The 22,132-nt window shown below is 49.5% G+C and overlaps 1 protein-coding gene across 1 annotated transcript in view; it reads right to left on the reverse strand.

Moving 5' to 3' along the window:
* Nucleotides 1-22,132, reverse strand: part of SYNJ1 (synaptojanin 1) — a 72,582-nt gene that overhangs the window by 16,654 nt on the left and 33,796 nt on the right. Inside the window, exons 12-23 of the mRNA XM_054577875.1 lie at nt 20,930-21,086; nt 18,913-18,936; nt 16,109-16,300; nt 14,582-14,666; nt 10,493-10,633; nt 10,063-10,255; nt 9,645-9,803; nt 8,639-8,795; nt 7,316-7,433; nt 7,005-7,220; nt 4,117-4,195; nt 1,491-1,653 (exon numbers count right to left, since the gene is read on the reverse strand). Coding sequence (XP_054433850.1) covers nt 1,491-1,653; nt 4,117-4,195; nt 7,005-7,220; nt 7,316-7,433; nt 8,639-8,795; nt 9,645-9,803; nt 10,063-10,255; nt 10,493-10,633; nt 14,582-14,666; nt 16,109-16,300; nt 18,913-18,936; nt 20,930-21,086 — 1,684 coding nt within the window. The remainder of the gene's footprint in view (nt 1-1,490; nt 1,654-4,116; nt 4,196-7,004; nt 7,221-7,315; nt 7,434-8,638; nt 8,796-9,644; nt 9,804-10,062; nt 10,256-10,492; nt 10,634-14,581; nt 14,667-16,108; nt 16,301-18,912; nt 18,937-20,929; nt 21,087-22,132) is intronic.

Raw genomic sequence — 22,132 nt, forward strand, 5'->3', positions numbered from 1 at the left:
CCCCAGGCTCCCGGAGCGACAGCCGTCTCTCGCTCCCTGCTTCTGAGCCAACCTTCTCAGGGGACCGTCCCCGGGCTCCCCGCACTTCCACACCGTGACTCACCACCGTCTGGGGCCCTCGCTCCGCCGAGCGGCTCCTGCGAATGTCACCGGCCGCCCCCTCCTGCGCTCTTTAATTCAGGGGGCAGCGGCACCCTCCTCCCTCCTGTCTCTGTGACCCAGGTCGCAGGGCCTGCCCCGCGGGCCCTCCCTTCCCTTGGTCCGTAAGCCGCTGTGCTGTCCAGGCTCCCTGACACCGCGCAGCCCCCTCTTCTCGTTTCCCTTCCCGGTGCCCTCTCCGCCTCGACTTAAAGCCTGTTTCTTGGCCCTCCACCCCAGGGCCTTCTCTCCGCCACTACCTTGTCCCCTGGCTGAGCTCGTACACACCCACGGCTCTGACCGCCACCAGGGCTCCCCGCGGGCCGCCCCACAGCCCCCAGGCGCCCCTCAGTTCAACACCGCCAGAGCCGGATTCAGCCCCGCGGCCCTGCCGCCCCCGCCCCTCACGAGCACGCCGGCGCCACCGGATGGGTCCTCCACCCTTCACGCCGCACAGCCCTCTTCAATCCAATTCTCACTCAGTCTTCAGTCTCAGCTGCACAGGAGCCCCTCCGGGACACCTCCCCCAGCGTCCCAGATCTGAGGGGGTGCCTCTCCCAGGAGCGCCGCAGCGCGCCCCTCACGGCCCTGACGCCATGCGGTTTGAACACCCACGGGCAACGGCCGCTGACTGCCCAGAACCCAGCACGCACCGGCACGCGGGGCTCGCTGCGGAAGGGCGGGCCGCGCCCCCCGTGAGCAGAGGGATGTGACACACGGGGGACCCGGAAGGGGCTCGGATCTTACAAGCAGCGTCTAGATGCACGCGTGTCACAATGTGACGTGTCGTGTCATGTCATAGACGAAGGCATGCATTTTCATGGAAAATGGGCTAGAATACTACGCATGTAGAGCCAGAAAACAAATCATTTCTTAATCGTGCTTAAGAAACTTATTACATCCAGATAACCTGTCCCATATCTAAGCTTGAAATGGCTACATTTATTTGGGTGGGTTCGCTTTCGAACGCATGTGTTCCTAGCTAGTTTCAGAATCTCTTACAATTACTTTGAAATTATCCCCTTTTGTAGTAATTATTTTGAGCTCATTTCTGCTCTTCGAATACCCACTCTGACCTTCTACTTTTCTACTTTTACTGCTATTAGTGGGGCCCAACCAATGACCACCAATACCAGTTTGTGTTCCTATCACACAGGAACGTAAACTAACACTTGCAAGGATCTTAACCTTTGGATGGCAGAGTGGCTGATGCATGTGAAGTCCAGGTACAAGCAAAACAAGCACAGCACAGTGCAAACCAAACCCGCCGCTGCCCTGTGCGCGCCGAGCAGGACGAGGGAAGGGAACCGCGCGTCCAGAGGCGCACGAGCGAGCGCGCCCCGCCAGCGCACCTTCCATGTCGAAGTCGGCTGCCACCTCCGCGTCCTCCCCGAGCAGGGTGGAGCTGGCTGACGAGGGCAAGGACACGCTGATCTTCTCCAGGCTCATCTCCTCCTCCAAAGTCTTGATCCAGTCGGGACTTTTTAAAGTAATACTTACAGTCCGGCCCAGTAACTAGGTGAGTAAAAGAGAAGGTGAAGACACATCGGTATGAAAATGAACTCTCTTGCAATAAAGTGACTGCCTCAGTTGTGCAGGCTTCATTCAGTGAGACTCAAGTCAACGTGACTACCACAAAAGGATGAATTATGCTGTGTACCCTTTCCATAAACATAATTTTACAGAATTTTGGAAATCTTTGAAGGGAGCTAAATGCAGATACTGTCTAAGAGCATGACATTGATGACTAGACTTGAGGGTGAGGGACAGAGCTGGAAAAAACCATGGAAAATTAGAGAGCAGACTGGTAGCTTGGAGGGGGCTGGGGGCTTCGGGCTGGAGGGACCAAGAAAAAAGGAGAAGAAGAGGAAGAACATGGGCACGACAACAGCCTGGTGACTGGGAGGGAGCGGGGTGGCGGTGGGGGCTGGGGGAACGCTAACGAAGAAAATACAATAAAAACAATGTGGACCAAAGGAAAGTTAAATTAGCAGGAAAGACAAGAGAAAGAAAGGGAAGAAGAGCAGACCAGGAATGCCACTTAGGAGCTACACTTAAACATCATCACGGGCTGAGAAAGGCCATTTAAGAGATGAAACTGGAATATTTAAAAACCCGTAATTTACGAACGGTGACAGCACAACAGTCACAAGACACACGGGAAACGTCCCTGCAGCACACGGAAAAGGACGCGCACCCCTGGCGCCAAGCGGGTTCCCAGTGACGGCCGCCCGTGGGGCAGCAGCTGATGAGACCGACAGCTCGCCAGCGGGGGCGGTGCCAGAAATGGAAGAGGGAAAACGGCACGCACACTCTTCACACGGAAATGGCGGGCCGCCTCTGGGATTTCCACCTGCGTCCAAGTTAAATAACACCCAGTACTGATCAGGACGTTGGGCACTAGGTGGCCTGAGGCACAGCACAACCAGAGACTCTTTCTCAGGAAGAGTCACCAGCATGTGCCGAACGCGCTCGCTCCCTGACATGGCGCGTTCACGGGGTGGCGCTGGCCCCCAGGGACAGCAGGACCGCGCCACAGTGCCGCACACGCCGCGGTCCCCAGCCCGCGCGCTCTCCTGACCAGGGTTGGGAACGAGCTATGAGCATGGGTTTGGTTAACTGAACTTGTATGTTTATCCACATAACAAAACGGGAGCAGCCATCAACAGTGGCATGTGTGGGTTCATCCAGAAAGAGGGCATGCCACACACAGCCCCACGTAAACGAGGCAGCGAGAAAACAGCACGTGTAACGGGCTCCTGTGTGTGCGTGTGCGTGTGTTTCTCTCATTTGTGTTAACATATGTATATGTAATACTGTTTGTTCTACTATAAATATATAGTGCATACATGAAGGTTGAGAAAAATTAGTTCGTAATGGTAGGTTCACAAGTGGTCCTTATTATTTCTTTCTCTATACTTTTCTGTTTCCTGATTATTTTTGCATGAGTATATCATGATTACATTCAGGAAAAACCAGTAAGACACTACAAAACCTATTTCAAAAGCAAAACATGTGCGGACATTTTTCCTCCGGGAAGTGGAAGGACGGCATGGAAGGGCGCCCCGGGGGCTCTCACGGAGCGGCCGCTGCCGGGAAGGCCAGGCTTGGGTTCCGCCCGCCCTGTCGGGCGGCCATGTGCTGAGACATTTAGGGTTCGTCCTGCAGCACTCAGAAAAAGTGGAGACACAGTACTTCATGGAAGTAAAACGATCCCAGGCCGCTGACATAAATGTCTCCCACCCATGACATTTCCCATCACAGGTCAGGAATAGCTCTACTAGTCAATGATTTCTAGAATCCCATCCCCAATGGAATGGGTGTATTAACTATGGGAATTATTAGTGTTGATTTTTAATTTTTCGATTACAGTTGACATTAAACAGCATATTACGTAGTCCCAGGTGCACCGCACAGCGGTCAGACGTTCGCGCACCTTGTGAGGCGGCTCCCCTGGTAAGCGCGGCACCCACCCGACACCGCGCACACTTCTTACAGCGTCACCGACTGCGTTCTCTATGGGGGTTGCTTCACCTCCGCTTGAAAAAGGTGCCTGGGCACCGCTATCCAAGCCAATAAAACACGTTCCTAGGAGTGATGACTACCTTCCTTCCTTGTTTTTTGTAAATAAAGCATTTTCTTCATTTGATAGAACTCATCTACTATATAGATGAGCCAGAATATCTACACCGATTGTGAATTTCACATTTTTTTATATAAAAACTAATTAAAATCAAATTATATGGTAAACATGTTTTCTTCTTAACCTATATCCATGGTTAACGTCTATAGGGAGGGACCAAAATAATCCTGAAATAGTCAGAACCCTGGTCTAAATAATAAATATCACAGTACTCCATGAGGTCTCTCATCCTCCAGAACTGGAAATACATTTAGATAGTCTTGCTGTGTGTTTATAAAAATATAACCCTCAGATACTTATTACAGAAGAATTGAGAATCACAAATGCTGCCTTACCTCTTTACCATTCAGGCTTAGAACACTCAAGGCAGAACTTCCCTCCAAAAATGTAACCCACATTTTATCTTCTACAAACCTTCAAGAAAGAGAAACACAAATAATCATGGAACATAATTAACACCATAGACGTCACCAGCCCAGTCACCAGTCTAATGGTTTTGATTAACACGGGCCCATGGAGGCTGGGGGTAAAAAACTTGAGAGCAGCAGAGCGGGCGGTGGCCTGGAGGGGGCGCCCTTCCCTGAGGCATCCAACTCAGAGGTCCTTCTGAGGAGAGGGGAGCCCGGGGCGGAGCTCCGCTTACGATCCCTGCACGCCCAGCCCTCCACGGCACTGAGGTGGGGCAAAAAAGGCTACAGCTTAAATGGCTTGTTTCAAGTGACCTCACAGGGCAAACGAGACACAGGACTGAATCCAAGCCTCCTGAACCCACTGTCCAACATGGCATGTTTTTGTGTCCCGGCCACGTCCCTGCCTCTGACCAAGAAAGAAGATGGGGGGCCATCATGCCCGCCGATCCAGAGCTCCCCCAAGGTCCTGCTGGCTCAGGATCCTTGTCGTGAGTCACAGCTGCCACTTCCTGTCTTGGGACTGCAATGGCCTTCGCTGTGACTCAACTGGTAATTTTGAAATGAGAAATCCCAAGCACAGAAAATAACAAGGACATTAGGATGAATTCCAAAGAAGGTGGTCACCAACATGCACTGAGGTTACCACACACAAAAAGGCAAAAACAGCAGCATTATCCGTCCTACCTACAGAAACCGTTTTAGCAGTTGAAATGCTCCCGACTGCATAAACCAAGCGCAGAAATCTCTGCTGATCGGTCAGAGATGAGAACGCACACACAAGTACAGGTGTGTGCGCACACACGCACTCTTTGCCTAGGCTCCAAAAGTATGACTGTAGTAAGAGGAAAAGGCTAAAAACAAAAGTGTGCACAAATACTTGTCCAGTTCACATCAAAGGCCTGGAACTGACTTCCACAGCTGCTCAAACATGGCCGACCTCCTTGGCCCAAGGCCACGAAGCCGCAGGACACCGTCACCGCAGCGGTGGCAGGAATCGGGCCGCCTCAACGCCACGAAGGGGCCCTCTCTGACCTGCGGGCGGCGGAGGGTTCCCTCTGTGACCGGGAAGCGGCACTGCATCCCCACCCCCCTTATGTGTCCTCTGAGGCGGTCCCAAAGCAGTGTGGACACAGGGCAGGGCTACTTCTCGGTCCTGTCACTAAGTCCGGTTTTAATATCCACGGACTTTTGCAGGTCCTTTGAGAAGCTGTGTCTGCATCCCCTTTTCACTCACTGGTGTAAAAGCGTCTAGGTCCGCCCCCGCCCACCCCATGAAGATAAGCATCGCTGAGCACTGACTCCGTCCCACCCACGTTCCCAGGGAGCTTCTCGCTTACAGGTAACTTCAGCCACCCCTCGGTGGCAGTCTCATTCTAGACCAAAGGTGATAATCGGTTTAGCCTTACGGGGACAGGAGTCCTTTCCGTGCTCACTGTCACCGTCTGCTTTTTCTCCTCTAAGCTGCTTCTCTGTGCCTGGAGGTGAGGCGGCCCACCGTGGTTGCACGTTACCAAGATGCCTTGTTGGTTACCAATACTTCTCATGAGGGTGACAAGCACTGGGGGGCAAGTTTCTGGCTCCAATTCAGAGCCACGTTCTTTAGGGACAGCCGGGTCCTTCTGCCATACCAGCCCCCCTCTCCCCGCTCCGGATTCTTCTAGCTCAGTGCAATATGTTACATTTGCTCATAAGGACACTTGTCTGTACTTTGCTGCCCACGCACACAGGCCGCGCAATGCTCCTGGTGGCTGGCATTTCTGTGCTTGGCAAAGCCTGCTGTCATCTGCAAACTGGGAGATTTCACTGTGTACTTCCTGAAGCCTTAGGATTTTTAGAAATTTTTTGTTTCATTTTAAAGCTTTAGGTAAAGATCTTTGTCAAAAGATCTGAGGAGAGTCTAAATACAATCTCCCTTCAATTTGCTCGCTCATGCCCTGGAAGGCTCCAGGTTTCCCAGGCCTGTTCGTCACCCTGCAAGACCCCCCCCCCCCACCCCCACCCCCACCCCAATCCTGGGAACGGGTGCGTGCAGGTCCAGGACAGGCCTCGCCACACATGCACCCATCTCCCTGACGAGGTCGGCCAGGAGTCGAGCCCCGCTTCCCGCTGCCCTTCCAGTGCCCGGCACAGGGCGCTGGCCACCAGGCACTGACAGAGCACCAGCCCCGCGCGCAGATGAGCAGCCCAGAGCGGGGCCGGGCCATGCACCCTCCCCATGGAGCTCGAACACACGCCTGCCACTCAGTCTCTCAGAACTGCCGTCCACTCGGAACAGAACATCTTTCTAAACAACAGAAGAGGCACCTGTTCTGTAAACAGCAGGGGGTTAGGGCAATAATGGAAACCAAGTAGGAAATGGATGACCCCTGAGAGTTCTTCGGCCGATGATGTTAGGTAGCAATTAAATGAGTTAACTTTCGTAAAATATAACCTTTCTTAGACTGAGGACAGGAAAAATCCCCTCCACTTTACCCCTAGTCTCCTTTAAAAAATAAAACAGCAATCACATCTTCACCCTGTCCTGGCTCACATGTTACATTGCACAGCAGCCTGGGGAGGGCGCACGTCACACGTGCACATTCTGGTGACCAGCTGTCCATATAAAGTTTACTACTCGCCTTTACCTTTTCTAAGTAGAGAATTTGGTTTTAGAACCTATGAGCTCTTTGAATAACGTTTCTACAGTATAATTTTCCTATAGTTTGGAAAGGAAAATCTTCATATACTATTCAAACACTAAATAAGGTAACTTCTAACAGAAAATATGATTTGTGAGTCATGAGCTGCTTTTGAATAATAAATATTGTACTTACCTTATGAGTATTACTTCACCGAAATTTGTAAACTGCTGCAGAAGCTCATCAATCAAATTGTCATCGAAAAAACTATTTTCTGGCACGGAACTTTTGATTGAGACCAACACGGTACCATCCGGCGGACCCTGGACTGCAATGACTTCTTTATAAATGCTTTGCCTCTCTTCAGCTTCAACTTCAAATATATCTATATCTATCAGCGCGACGACAGGCCTTAGGGCATAAAGGAAGACAGGCACGTTAGAAATGCTTCAGAAAAGATGCATTTGGAAATGTCAAGCCCCATGAGGCACACTGAGACTCGAAACCTGTGGTCGGACGTCTTCAGCTCCGCTCTCCCGTAGTGCAGCAAGGTGCCAGGAGTCCACGTGTAGAGGATCTTGCTTCCATCCTGAAAACTGGCGTTGAGGAGATCCAGGTCTTCAGCTGTGTGGGGACACGAGAACACATGGAGGGGCCGCGTGAGCAGGACAGGCCCGGGGCGCAGAGCAGGCCTGGCCAGCCCCGCCTTCGGCCCAAGGCTGGGGGGCCACGGGCACGCGTCAGCAGGCAGGAGGGCCGCACGCCTTTACGCGAGGTGTTCTGGTGAAGTTATTGTTTTATGTTTTACTTAATAACAATTAAAATGAGGCTTTACTTCTGATACTTAAAGGCTGATGACCAAATAGGGTTTGGTAAATAATTCAACAAAGAAGTAGCATCTCCTAATAGTTGCAAACCACTTGATTCATGTTAAAATCTTAACTAGTAGTCAACTGAAAATTCCATGAAATGTTTTCTTGTTCTCTTTATGTGAAATAATATCACTGAAAGAAAACAGACTGAAAAATTAAATAATTAAAAGTCAGAGAATATTGTTAAAAATCTGTTTTATATGTAAATTTTATTTATTCTAGCCTAGGTAACCTTAGTTAGAAAAAACAAAGGGTAAAGGGGGTCAAACATAGGGTGCCGGAAGGAGCTGGGACTTTGGGTGGCGGGCACGCAGGGCGACGTACAGATGATGTGTCACAGAACGGCCCACTTGAAACCTGTATGATCTCTTTAAAAATCCTAACCTGGAGGTAGTTTTTTTATTTTATTTTTGTTTTTTAATCTTTAACTTATTTTATTTTCAGGGTTTATTTTCTATTGCATTTCTTCGATTACCAGCTGTCCCCAAGACCCTCTCCCACCCCCAGCCGCGCCCCGCCCCGCCCCGCAGTCCGGTCGGCAGCCCCTTTCTTTCTGGCTTGACCCCTCCACCCCCCACCGCCCAAACTCTCCGCCTGCTCTCTCTCTGTAAGTCTGTCTCTGTTTTGCTTAGTGGTGATTTTAGAGAGAGAGGAAGGCAGAGAGCGACCTCAACGTGAGAGAGAAACACCGACTGGCTGCCTCCTGCACGTGCCCTGACCGAGGATGGAACCCGCAGCCCTCTGGTGCATGGGATGGTGCTCCAGCCAACCGAGCCACCCGGCCAGCGTGATCTCTCCTATGCGATCTTATTAATCACTGTCACCCCAATAAACTTAATTAAACAAACACAACAAGTACAACGGGATGAGAGCTGTAAAAGTGACTGGCACCCACATCGCCCCTCGGCCGCCCAGAGCTCACACTGACCCACTGGAATGAGGAAGCCCCTCCCCAACCTGATCTGTCAAAGGGCCACTTCCTCCTCCTCCACAGGATGCGGTCTGTCCACGCAGGTGTGCGGCACTTCTCACTGGTGTCGTAGTCTTCAGAAAACAGGTCATATTTATACGTTGGAGCAAAGGTCACTTTTCCTTCTAAAAATCCTCTAAAAATCTACAACAAACATAAACAAAACACATTATTTCTGTACAAAGAATTAAAAGCGAAAGCTGTTTTCATTGAGGCAGCCATTCCTGCAATGTCTTAACAGGCTGAAGACTCTCCCACAGGATTTGTGCACAGCCAACACACACTTCTGACTGAATGGAACAGAGCCCAAGAAAAATAACCAGAAACGCGGTCCTTCCCACGCCCCTTGTTTGACCTTTGATCAAACAAAGTTCGAGAGCGTCCGACCTTGGCACTGGGAGAGACGGCCCTGGAAGGGGCTCTGGGAAGCACTTTGTCTGACGCCCTGTCCTCACAAGGGACCTGGGCTCCCCCCCCCCCCCGCCGCCCCCCGCACAGGCCCAGTGGCGCCCGAGGGCTGCGATGCCGGGCTGGACCCGCCCTATCGAGCGGCCACAATCTCCGCTACTCTGAAAACATTTAAATGGATTCTTCCAAAAGTTTGTGGCCTTAAGTTTTAAGAAATAAGTTTCAAAAAGGCAGATGAGATGAGAAATGAGCGAAGAAAAAAAATAAAGCTTATTACACAGAACCTTAAAGCCAAAAATCAGTAGCCATGAAGACAAAGATTCTAAATTCACTATTACTGGAAAAAAAGTTTATTCTTCTACCTGAAAGTTTATCTTATGAGGACATAATACATTTTTCCACCTGGGAATTAATGTGGGTTTTCCTTTCTTTTTTTTTTTTTTAAAAGCAAAGTAATTCTACATCTGTTAAACTGTAGATACATATTTATTAAGTATGAAGTGACTCCAAGAGACTGAAACAAGAGCAACACCACGACTTTAAAAAGCGTGCTGCATGGCCCAAGCGCCCCGAGGGCGCGCGTACCTGCCCAGCGTTCTTCTGGTTGATGAGCTGGTCCCCCGCTGTGAGCGAGTCCCAGTTCTGCTGCCTGACCAGCTCTTTGACTTCCTCATTGGGGAGGTCGATGCGGTAGTTGAAGTCACCGCACCAAAACACGTAATCGTGGGAGAACAGCATCCTGCCCTAGAAGCAAGGACATGGAACTGTAAATTCAAGTCGGCCCATTTTAAAAATGTTTGCAACTGCTTCCTTGCCCCGGGTGTGCCTGCCTCCCCATGCCCACGCTCTGTTCACGTGACCCTCTAGTGCCAGCGCACGAAGGCTCTGGTTAGGTGACTGCTGTTGGCATTTCTAGAAGTGCCTGCAGGCACTGGTAGCGAATTCGGGGAGCACGAAAACAGTTCCAAAGCTCCGGCTCAAAGAGACCACAGCGGGCACTCACCATGGGAAAGCTCAACTTCCGGACTATTTCTGCGAAGTCCTCGTTCCTCTCTTTGACCTGCGACTGGCCCGCAGCGAAGTGGCTGCAGACGAAGCACAGGCTGGTCGTGTGGAAGAGCATGCGGACGGCCACTGCGCCCTTGTTCCCGGTGGCGCCCCCCATGCCCGTCTTCACGGTGTCCACTGCCACGTCCCTGGAACACGAAGACCGAGATCTCACTGGGTCCCGGGGCACAAGAAATTAAGAGTGCGTATTACGTAATTCTAGAACTATGCGTGAGGCGGCAACTGCGGGGCAAGTTGTGAAATGGCACTGTTCTCACAGTTTCTATCAGTGACTCTTCAATCAAAAGCACATTGGAAAACAAGAACGAGGAGTACGGGCGCCCGCGAAGCGGCCACCGGGCCCGGCGGGCGGGCGCGGCACTGACCTGATGAAGGGAGCGTGCTGCGGCCGGATGAACACGAACAGGCAGACGCCCACCAGCTGCTCCGAGGCCAGCAGCACGTACTTGTTGTCTCGGGAGATGGTCTTCTGCAGCTCCACGGCCCACAGCTTCTGGTTCGTTGTGCTGCCAGGGCGGAGTACAAAGACACTGACGGGAGGCCTATCTCATAAGACAACTGTCCACAGCGCCATATTCTCCAATTTAACAAGGCTGCCGACAGTCAAGAAATCTACACCAACAACGAAATCTTTACACAGGCTGGTCTTTTGTTTCCTTTAAGAAGGAAAACCCAAAATTTAGCCAGGAGAACACACATTTCAGAATCTTACTGACTACTCCTTTACCAAGAAATTTAAGCTCACTTATTTTTCGAGTGCTCACCATGCAAGTGATCTCAAGCCTGTGCGCCCTGCGTTTGCCTTCAGCGTTCGCGAGGGTAATAGGGAAGTACGGGCGTCCAGATACACTCCCCCGCCTCCATTTTTCTGGATTATAATTAACACTTTAAAAAACTTACTATAGCAATATGTAAATATACACAAAAGAGACAATTACAAGCTAAATCACCATTCGCATCTCTTACGGAGCTTTGACAATGACCAACATTTGCCGATCTTGTCATCTCCGCCCTGTCTTTTCTCTGGGGCCGGAGGTTACCCTGGGGCACTTACAACCACCTCCGAGACACACGCCATCTAACCTGTGTGCGCCTCAGTGTGCGCCTCTGATGTAGGGGGACAGGCTTGTTTTCACACAGTCACAATGCCATTGTCACACTCACTAACGACACCTGCATGGGAGCTCATACTCAGCTCGTATTTAAGTTTTCAGATTTCCTAAAATGTTTTCTTCCAGTTGGTGTCTCTAAGACAGGGCCCAGCCAGGCCCACACACCGTGTTTGCCTGTTGTGTGTCCCTCGAACTTCTCTTCATCTTTGTCTTTCAGCCTCCCCTGCCCCTACTTAACTTTAAGAAGCTGGGTTATTTCTCTGTAAAATATTTAACAATCTGGGTTTGGCTGATATGTCCTCATGGAATCTTAGCTTGTCCTTCTCTCTCTCACATTTGTTTTAAACTGGTCTACATAGAAGCTTAGGAAACATTCAATATTATTTGTTTTGTCAAAAACCAACCAACCAACCAACCAACCAACCAGCCGTCACGGGTGGGACAGTCACGCCTGCCTGACAGCAGGAAGTCCATAATCTCTGCGACACAACGGGCTGCTCAGAGGGTGGCAACCTGAACTCTTTGCAACAGCAAGTCCCCCTTTTAATCCTTCTCCTAAGGTTTGAGCAACCTCTGACGATCACTGCCTAGATCATTATTCCACTGAGGGCCGCAAAATGTCGATTTTGCAATTTCGGCGTTCCACAGGCATTTGTAACAAGCTGGAATTCTTCTATAAAGAACGTTTCTCTTCACTTTACAATTACTTTGAAACAGCTCACACGAAGAAGGCAGGATGAATGCTTAAGTTTTTATCTACAAATTTTCAGGGTGATAAGCTTATGTCCATGAACCTCCAATGGAGAGCAAAACAAAACAAAAAGCCTTTTCTCCTTGTTCCAGATCACAGAAATGACAAGTGGCGTGCCCGACGGATGGCCTCAGTTCCATCTGTCTCACCTGCCCGCCTACCACGTCACACCCTGCCCCCCAGACACAGTCTGGAAGACGGGGGCTCTGCCCGCCACAGGCCCCAGGCCTCAGGCCCCGGGATGGCGGTTTCCGGCTCCTTGGCCAGCGCCCCCCGTCGAGCCCTCCTGTCAAGCAGGCCCTCCGCGGGCCCCACTGAGAACTGCACGCGCCTGCGCTGTGTCCACCTGTCTGCTTTCCGTGGACAGCGCTGCCCGCCTCCTGACAAGCCACAGAGCTCACCCACTGCAGTTACTGTTGGTCCGTCTCTTCCCACAAGAACAGAAGGTCCACCGAGGGAAAGGTTTTTGTCGGTTTTACTCATTGATATATGTATCTTTAGCACCTTGAGTAGGTACTCAGTAGATATTGGTTCTATCAGTGGTCCCCAGCCTTTTTGGTACCAGGGATCAGTTTCATGGAAGACAATTTTTCCACGGTCCAGTCTCTAACAGGCCATGGACTGGTACTGGTCTGAGGCCTGGGGATTGGGGACCCCTGGGTTAAATGAATGAAAAATCACTTCATTAAAGAGTAATTTGACTCAACTGTGTTTAGAAAACAATTACGCAATTTGGTAGTAGGAACCTAAAAGCGTGTCCTAAGACCGCAGGGTTTGTTCTCTGTTAAAACGCGCTTTCTGCGCACATTTGAAGGGTGCGCAGCCTTTCCGTGCGGAGAAGAGACAGCGCTCCGCCCAGAGCCATAGCCACGGCGGCTGTAAAGCACACGCGAGTGTCCACTGTGCAATCAATGTATTTTTTTCAAACAGCAAAATGGAGTTGGATTTCTTTTCTACTTCCTGGTATGAGCTGGTATTTACTTTGGCTGAGAAAGAAATTAGCATTTGTGAGACTGATAGTATACTATTTTAGCCCATAATTTTATTCTGAAAACCTTTTAAAATGCCATAAAAGAAGGGCGACCGCTCAACTTGGAAAGTGGGCACACTTGGTTAATGTGAGGCACTTCAGCGTTGGGTTTCACTCAGGTAATTGGCATTTGTCATAGGGCTTCACACCAGCAGCTCTCAAAGTGTGGTCTGGGAATACCCTGGGGTCCCCGGGACCCAGGAGCTCCAAACCACCCTCACAAACCTACTAAGGCAGCGTCCGTCCGTCCCGCCGTGTGAACTGACAGCTGCGTCGCTGTGCGAAAGCGACAAGGAGGCGGCACCAGACTGCCCAGGGCCCACCGCAGTCCTCGCTGCCACGCCCCCGCCCCCGAAGCTCGCCATCTCGCCGGGACAGTCCCGACAGAGCAGCAAGCAGCAGCTGTCAAGAGCCCAACCATGAGCCGCCTCTCTCTAGCCCTGCGTGGTGGATGGGGAATGGCACACAGCCCGCAGCTGGCCCCCACGTGTGACACGTGTTTCTTGGAAAAGCACTTGATAGTTAGAGTTGGGAGGTGAATGGCCATCTTTTTCATGGAGAACAATTTTTATCTGAAAGAACTAATCACAGTCAGAATTAGTATTCAGACTTACGTTATTCAGCAAACACTTTTTTTGACCAATGTTATCTTTTCAAGGGGAACACCTGATGGTATTTATTTCCAACGGTAAAACATTTTGAGTTTTTAAGCAAAACTGAGAATTTTGGAAAACCTGCATGTGCTACGATGCTCATGACAGCTTCCAAATACTTAAAAGAGTTTGCTAACAAGATCGGCGATGACAGCAACCAGTCGGCTGCTCTGACACTGCACAACGAGATGTGCCGCTACGCGGAAGGTCCGTGCAGCCCAGCGAACTGACGGTTTCCAGACCAACAGCAGGTGCTGTCTCACACAGGTCAGTAAACGCTAGTATCTGCGCGGACGCTGGCGCCGGTGGCTGTAGAGCCTGCCCGGCCACCGCACTCTGAGCAGCTGCCCCGTTTGCAGAGGTTTGCTGTGGTCTCAGAGAAGAGGCTGCCGGAAAAGCCTGTTAAAATAGCCCCCTTTCCAACTACATATTTATATAATTCTCTTCATACACTTGAACCAGAACAACGTCATAACAGCCTGAGACGGACGTCAGTGTGCGACGCCAGCTGTCTTGGGCTAGATGGTGGAGAGACTTGTAAACCACGAAACAACACTGTCCGTCTCGTAAACTTTTGTTTAGGAAAAAAAATGTGTCCTTTATGTGAACACATAATGGGTTTCTTATTGTTATTTTTTAATGAATTTAGTGTTTTAAATTTTGCGTTTTTAATTTCTAATGTGATAAATATCAAGAGATATAACCCATAAAACCAAAGTTCTTTAAGATTTTCAGTATTTTTAAGAGTGCAGAAAAGATGTGGCTACCCAAGTTTGAGAAGCGCTACGTTACAGTGTTAAGAGGACCCTTCCATATGCCATCTCAGTCTCTCCTCACAGCGACGACTTGGTTACCTGCCCCCCACGTCCATCAGCTAGAAGACTCTCCCTGTCACCTTGCTGGCTTACCTCGCGTTCACAATGTTCCCGGCGTTCAGCTCTACCATTTCTTCAAAGCCGATTGCAAATATGTCAGTTGGCTTACTTCTTTTGTCTACAATTAGGCATCCAAGACAGACTCTTAAAATACAGCCTCAGTCAGACGGCGCCCCCGCCCCCCCACACACCGCGGCAAAGGTCGACACCGGCTCTCGTGAAAATTCATTTTTGTGTTTTAAGTTTAACCAAATTGAAATTGAAGGCAAAAACCGATGAGCAGGATAAAATGATTTTAAATTTACTTTCTATTCAGGCATCCTAAGTTTGCTTCTATAAGATTGTGCGTCTAGAAGACCCTTAAGTCCTTTCAGAAATCATCTGGAAAGGATCCTTGGTGAAGTTTGTACCGCGGGCAAAGGAAGCTACTTCTACAGGGCTAAAGTGAATCAGCACTGGAGAGTAAAGAGCATTTTCAGAAAAGGCTCAGACAGTAAAGTGGCTGAGCAACCAACTCAAGTGAGAGAAAGCTGCTGGGAGGGAGGTTTCAGGTTCACACTCGGAAACCACAGGCGCGCTCTCGCCCGCACTTCCGGGGCGAGAGACGCCCTGGAAAACCAGGTGGCGCTCCGCGGTCGGGGCGCAGCCCTTGGCTTAGCGTCGGCTCTCTCGGAGCGGACTGGAGCTGAGAGGGAGAAGGGATACGCGAGACAAACAGCCCAGGGGCACTCGGGGCGGCCCGAGCACTAGTTCCGAAATGAGCATAAATAGCCAGGAAGAGCCCAGAGATATGATGAACTAATACTGAGAAGTAAAAAATAAAAATATGTATTGACTGCTGTTCTACACAAGGCTCATTACCTGTCACTGAATTTCATTATCACACAAGTACTTTAGAGTGGGATTAATGATGCCTTTCATTTTCAGACAGGACACAGGGCTCTAGAGAAGGCGGCACTGGCCCCAGGCTCCACAATGAACGCACGTGGCACCAGGACCGGGACCCAGGCTGCCCGGGCTCCGGGGGCCCCGGCCCGGCCCCTGCGGGCCTGGGCCGCACTGCCCGTGCCCGCAGGAGGCCTGTGAGAAGGGCCAGACGAGCGGGTGTGAAGCGCTAGGAGCGGCGGTGTGAGCCGTTCCTTTACTACTGTTGGAGCTGCCACCACTGCTGCAAGTTGGGTTCGAGGTCAAATGTGAAAAGGGGCAGTTTACTAAAGGTGGGGGAATCCCCAGGATTTAAGATGTGATGAGTAAAGATGACTAAAGAAGGTAAAATTCGTGGTCTCCTTTAAAGATACCTATGTATGAAGGGACCCTATTTCCTGAAAACCAAATATCAAAGGAAAAGATATTTCACCATTACTTTCTTATGAAGTAGAAAATAAAAATCTAAGAAGAATGTAAGCTTTTGACAGATTTGATCTATAAAAATGTTGGCCTTCAGACTGATAAATCCAAGCTCCTTTTAAAAAGTAACATATATTATGAAGAACTACATTGTTTTCTAGATGAAGAAGAAGTCAGGATTTATTCATTGAATCCATACTATAAAAAGCCAACCTTGGAACTCCTGGACACCGGCCAACTTGGGTGCGTCAAGGAGCCAGTCAGTGAGTGTCTGGTTCTTAAAAGCTATGCTGCGGAACTGCTTCCCGCCGTTCACATTCCACGTTCCAACACACACGCGTATTTTCTTGGGCTTGGAATACTTGTAGAAATTCTCACACATGCTCTTTAGGACTTTAGAAGAGGCTAATAAAAACAAAACACAATAGAATGTTAACGGCATTACAACTGTTAAGACTGACTTTCGTAACCGAGAAGCAGAGTCTGGAAGGCACCGCCGCCATGGCGCACAGACAACTGCCAGGCGCATGCACAGGCACGAGGGGATCGGCCCGGACGCAGGGCCCGGCACCATGCGGCGGGCTAAACACAGTTTTAAAAAGTCACATAAATACAATCACCAAAGTAAGAAAAGCTATTGTAGCAACACAAAGCATGCAGAACAAACAGTTCTGTTTCAGTGAACTGCTACGTTGTTTCATAAGGCACAAAATGAGAGAGAGTAGGTTTTAGAAATATAGCAATCAACTTTCATGTAACTTTCATTCAAAGGCTGGTAAAAATATAAATTTTACTTCTCCCCGAACAAAAACACTGAAGAACATGTACATTTAAGATTCTAGCTAAGGACAGTGGGCCGGTGAATTACAGTTCCCTGACAAAAATACAAATCGTGGTGTTAATGAGATGCTGCAGAATGAAGGTGCTGCTACCTGCTTCCCAGCTCACTCGGAGCAGAAGCCGGCTTCTCGGCTGCGGTCTGGGCGCCCTCCGCGCTTTGCCCTGCCTTCCTGCGCTCCCCTGCGACCCGGTCCCTGGCCACTCCCTGCACCGCCCAGCTGGGCTGTTTCAAAATGAAGCCAGGCCCACGCTCCCCGCCGCCCCCACCCCGGGCCCAGGCCTTCACACCGGCTCTCCCACCGGCCACAGAGGCCCCCCACGCCCGCAGGCCTTTCCTCCCGGGACGCTTGCCTCAACCGCCTCAGTACAACCTGCCCCCTCCCCAGCAACCCACCTCTCCTCCCCGCTTCACTTTCCCCTTTATCATTGATCGCTCTCCACAAACTGTGCCGTTTCTGTCTTTATCGCATAGCTGTCCTCCCCCTTCACGAGGATGAAGTCTGCGTGAGGGCAGAGATACTGGCCTTTGTTTCCTGCTCCACCTTAGTAACGAGTAGCTGGTACATAGTGAGTGCTAGATAAATAACTGTTCAATGAATGAATCTTCAGCACACTTGACACCTTCACCCTCTTCCCCTGCATGTCTTCTGGCTGCCGCCTGTTTCTCCTCCCTCTGCACCGCGCTTCATTCGGGTTACGTTGAAGTCCTGGCACTGCAGTGGGGAGAACCTTAAGAGAACCTTCGCCTGACAAGAGACTATGCACTTAACTGGCCCGGAACTGGTCAAAGGAAAAGAGAATCAAAATGATTCTCACCTTTTACCACATGATGTTATTTCACTCTCTTATTTATTTGACGATACCAAGACTCAGCAGCCTGGTGAGAGAAGGGGAGCGAGAGGGGCCTGCCGTGTCGGCACCGCCTCCGACCCGGGCCGACGAGCAGTGCTCGCCCGCTCGCTGCCTGACGCCACTTCTCGGACGGCGGTGCCGGGGACGAACGCAGATGGCCTGCTCTGGCCGGCCGCCATGGCTGACTGGAAGCTGGCTGTACCTAGATCGCCACTGGTCTTTGTCACTGAAGTCACTATCACTACTATGGAAACACCTCCTGCAGTCCTTTCTAAATCAAAACACAAGTTCTAGAATGATCTAACAGCTTAAAATAATCACACCAAGACAAATAATGAATGGTATGAACAAAGTCAGTTTATAAATGGAATAGAAAGTTTTAAAAAATCCTGTCTTTTTCTCAACTGCATGGCACCTTAATGCGCAGAAGGAAGCCAGGCTCCGTTCACACGGAGGCCTCCCGGACACCGTGCCACCGTTTCAGGCCGTGGATCTCACTACGCAGCTCAGAGGCACAGGAAGCACTCTCTTCCTCCACCCTCCTCAAAAAGTTAACCAGTTTCTGAAAACGTTCAGAGCAACAACTTAGCAAAACAGATCTGAAGCGAAGGGAAACAAAGATGTCTTTTTCCACTAAATTTCTGGTAAGAGTTTAGATTTTGTTCCCTTCGCCACAAATTCATGTTTAAAGACAAGATCACAAACTTTGTCCAGAAAATAAAAGCATGAAATTCCTATGAATAGGAAAGGTAAGAGAAGAATCACCTTTCAGTCTTACATGCTTAGCTCTTCTAACTGTGTTAACAACTTGAGGCTTTTTAAAAGCTTTCAGATCATGTATCAGTGTGGGTCTTAGAACAGTGACAGAGACGGTTTCACCCACAGGAGGGAAAATGAGTCAGCACCTTCCCAATGCTATGTGAGAAACGCCGCTGAGTGATCATAAATATCACCGGTGTGCTCTGCAATTAACCCAAAATCGTCACATCTGGGCCTTTCCACCAGCATATTAGGACTAAGGTATACCACTCATGTTTGTTCAATACATTATACAAGTGAGAGTAAGTCTAGGTGAGCGATATTTAATTGGAATTTAACATTTGCTATAGGGTGACAAAAAGCATTGCATATTTCCTTCTAAGTAGTTTTCTCAAACCTAAAACTTTTTTTCTCATGTTGAAACAAGGTATCCATTTGTGCTGTTAGGATCTGAGGGAAAAATAAGAGAAAGTTTCCATTTGTATGGTTTTATTTGTTCACAATATCAATTTTAGAAAAATAAAAAAATGCTGCTTGTATGTACAGACTGGTTCTCTATACTGTACCTGACTGCAATGTCTGCTCAGAAACTACGGATGCGTTAAGAAGAAAACAGAGAGGCATTAGTAAAACAGCAAGTCACAGTTAAACCCAGTGTGAAGACAAAGCATTCTACGATGGCTTCATTTCTTTCTCTAAGTCCATTTGATGACTTTATTTTTTCTGATGGCTATAGGACACCAAAAATTAAAAATAAAGGGAAACAGCTGACGCAAACTTCCTGCACCTGAGAAAACCCCTGCGGCAGCTGGGGTGCGCGGAGGCCCCAGGCCTGCCCTCGGGCTGGCCCCGTGCGTGTGTGGGAGTGGGCGCGTGAGCGCACACGTGTGAAGGAGACTAGGCTGCTGAACGCCTGAGAGGCCGGAGGATGCCGGCCACAGCGGGGTCGCTGCCCTGACTCACGCCTTTTCGGATCCTTTCTGGGACCCGCGTCGGTGAGTACAGGCAAGGCAGCGAGAACAAACCGTGTGCATTCCAAACCCCGCCGTGCCAGGACAGCGCGCCAAGCCCCGCAGCCGCAGGGCTCGTGGGAGAACCGGGGTGGGGCCGAACAACCGCACCGGCGGTGACGTGCCAGAAAACACAGACCTTAACACAGTGCCGGCCCAGCTGCACGCGTCGCCTGGTTGAGGGGCGCGCGAACGCACCCCGGGTGTGCCTGCAGGAACGGCCGGTGCTGCGGCCGTGCGGAGCCGGGAGCGCGGCCGGACCCAGCACGGCCGGGACCCGAGGCAGAGGCCATGCCGAGGTGTGAGTGCACGTGGCGTGCGCGTCTGCCCCGCTCCGTTCCGCGAGGCCGGCGGTCCGTGTTTGCCGGTGTCGCCGCAGCGATGTGGCAGTACACACACTCAGAGTGTCCCCTAAGACCCCCCCACACCGGGACAGCGCCCACGCTCAGAGTGAGTGTTAGGTCAGGACTGGCTGTGGTGTTCAGGGCGCGTTGTCTGTCTAGGAAACGATGCCGGGAACTAAAACGCTGATGACCCAGTTTGGGGATGTTCTAGGTCCTCGCTTTTCCTTTTCTTTCCTTCGGGGGCTTACTGCCCCTGCCTCTGAGTGATGCCTCCCGGCCAGAGCAGGGACAGGTGCAAAGAGGTGATACGCGCAGGTCGGGACTCTCCCCGCGGAGCCGCAGGGCGGCGCAGTCCCCGCGTGCAGGGCCCGGGAGCAGCTGCGGCCGGCGGCCGGGGGGCGGCTCTGAGGGGTCCGCGCGCACCCGCCTGCCCAGGAGATCGTCGGAAAGCTCGCTGCCTGAGGGGACAACTTCTCCTACTTGAACTGGGAAAACATAAAGGTCTATGTGGAGATAACAGAAGAGATAAAAATGTTCAGAGTGCTGAAAAGTTAAATAGAAAAAAATATGGGGTAAGGAAGTCTAATTTATTAAGTTTTACCATGAATGTTGAGTTTTCCCATGATTCTACTTAATATGTGTTCACTGATATGAACGCAAATTCTTTTGCTTTTAATAAAAGACACAGTAGGAGATGAAAGCTACCCTGAAACTCACAGTTATGTCCAATGTTAAAATTGGGAAGTTGTATCCGGTGATAAGCAACATTTTACATTATTAGAATAACTTGATATTTATTCAAGCAATAGCAATGAAAGGTAATAACAACTTATAGAAACTTTTGGGGTAATGAGTAGCAAAATAACCAATATAGGCATTGGTTTTTCAATAAAACATTTGTTCACTACATACTTAAGCTACTGACTGCTCTACTGGCTGAGCCGTCTGTGAAATCCTGCCTTATATGAAGTTAGCAATAGTTCATCCTCCACCTTCCCCCTCAGTCTATAGCTGACCAACACCACGGAGCATATAAATGTTTTGTAAGAGATAAACTTCCTATGGAGAATGCAATTTTTAAAAATTATTTAGAAAGAACTCAGTATCCTTCCAAACCTATTTTAATCAACTCAACCTAAAAGTTATTTATGTCAATAAGTTTACATTTACCTCTTGGGCTTTTAGAAGAAATATACAAATAACATAAAGGAAAATAAAAGTACGCATACCACGCAAACTTCCAGTAGTTAAAAGTGCTCGAGCTTTGTCAGCTAAATCACTATTTAGAGTATTTCCCAGGAGCAAAACATCAATGGCCTCTTGCTTGGAGCTGTCAAAGAAGTTATTTTGAATCGTTCTAGTAACAGAACGAGCACCATCTTTTAACTTTCCAGCCTGTTGGGGAAAAAGGAGCACGGACTTTCATTCTAAGCACTGTTCTTTTCCCTCGGCAGGTATTTTGAACTCTTAAGTTTTACACCATTCCCCTGTGATAAAGGGTCTAATTGTTCTATTCTGAGTGTCAAATCATCACAGTAGAGGACCCAGGTGTGGCTGTGCCCCTCCCCGTCTGGATGGCCGCTCTGCACGGAGGGAGAAAGCTCAGCGTCACCTCCGCGACTGCGCACACCGTGCAGGGCACGGGCTCTGGGGAAAGCACACTGACTGGCCGTGAAACAAGATCCCTCCCTGCCCCGTCACTTTCAGACACGGGCAGGGCAGGGCAGGGCAGGGCGATCAAGGCCACCACACTGCACTCCCACGCTCTCAGAGGAACTGCTAAGGGCTTTAGTGGCAGGAAATAAAATTGAAATTGTTCCCAAATTACTTCATTAGTCACAGCTATAACTGAACATAAGGAAGGTCTAGTCTAAAAAGAAATTTGTAATTAGAGTTCATAACTATATATTACATGTAAACTATAGTCTGTATATTTTAGGGCATTTTATTGCCTAGATACATATAAACAATAAAAATAATAAATTTATGCTAATTCTTACAGTAACAGAGTTTACATAACTTTTATTGAACATATATTTTGCTCAGGCACAGTAGTTACCGTAAGGCTTTATTCTGATCTTACATATTCTGATAGTTGTTTTTAAAAAATCAACTTTTACGTTTTAGGAAAATACTTTAGTTTTCAGTACATTCCTTAAAGAGATAACAGTTCTGAGGCTTAAAATGTTATACTCTTCCATATGATTCCATAAACAAAGGACATTACTTGAAAAGACACTCACCATTCACATTATCGGGCAATTAATCAAAAGGAACCCAGAGAAAGGAAAAGAAAGAACAGTTCAGATGTTAGACTTTAGTTCAATGCAGACCAGAATATTAACATATGAAATTTCTCAGCTACCAGGCTAGAGATGAAAGACCACTCCCAACCTATGTAACCTCCCTATTGCCTTAGCTGCTGCAGAAAC

The sequence above is a fragment of the Pteronotus mesoamericanus genome, unplaced genomic scaffold (genome assembly GCF_021234165.1).
Source record: "Pteronotus mesoamericanus isolate MK-2021 breed Mesoamerican mustached bat unplaced genomic scaffold, CSHL_Meso_final contig_116, whole genome shotgun sequence".
Taxonomy (NCBI): domain Eukaryota; kingdom Metazoa; phylum Chordata; class Mammalia; order Chiroptera; family Mormoopidae; genus Pteronotus; species Pteronotus mesoamericanus.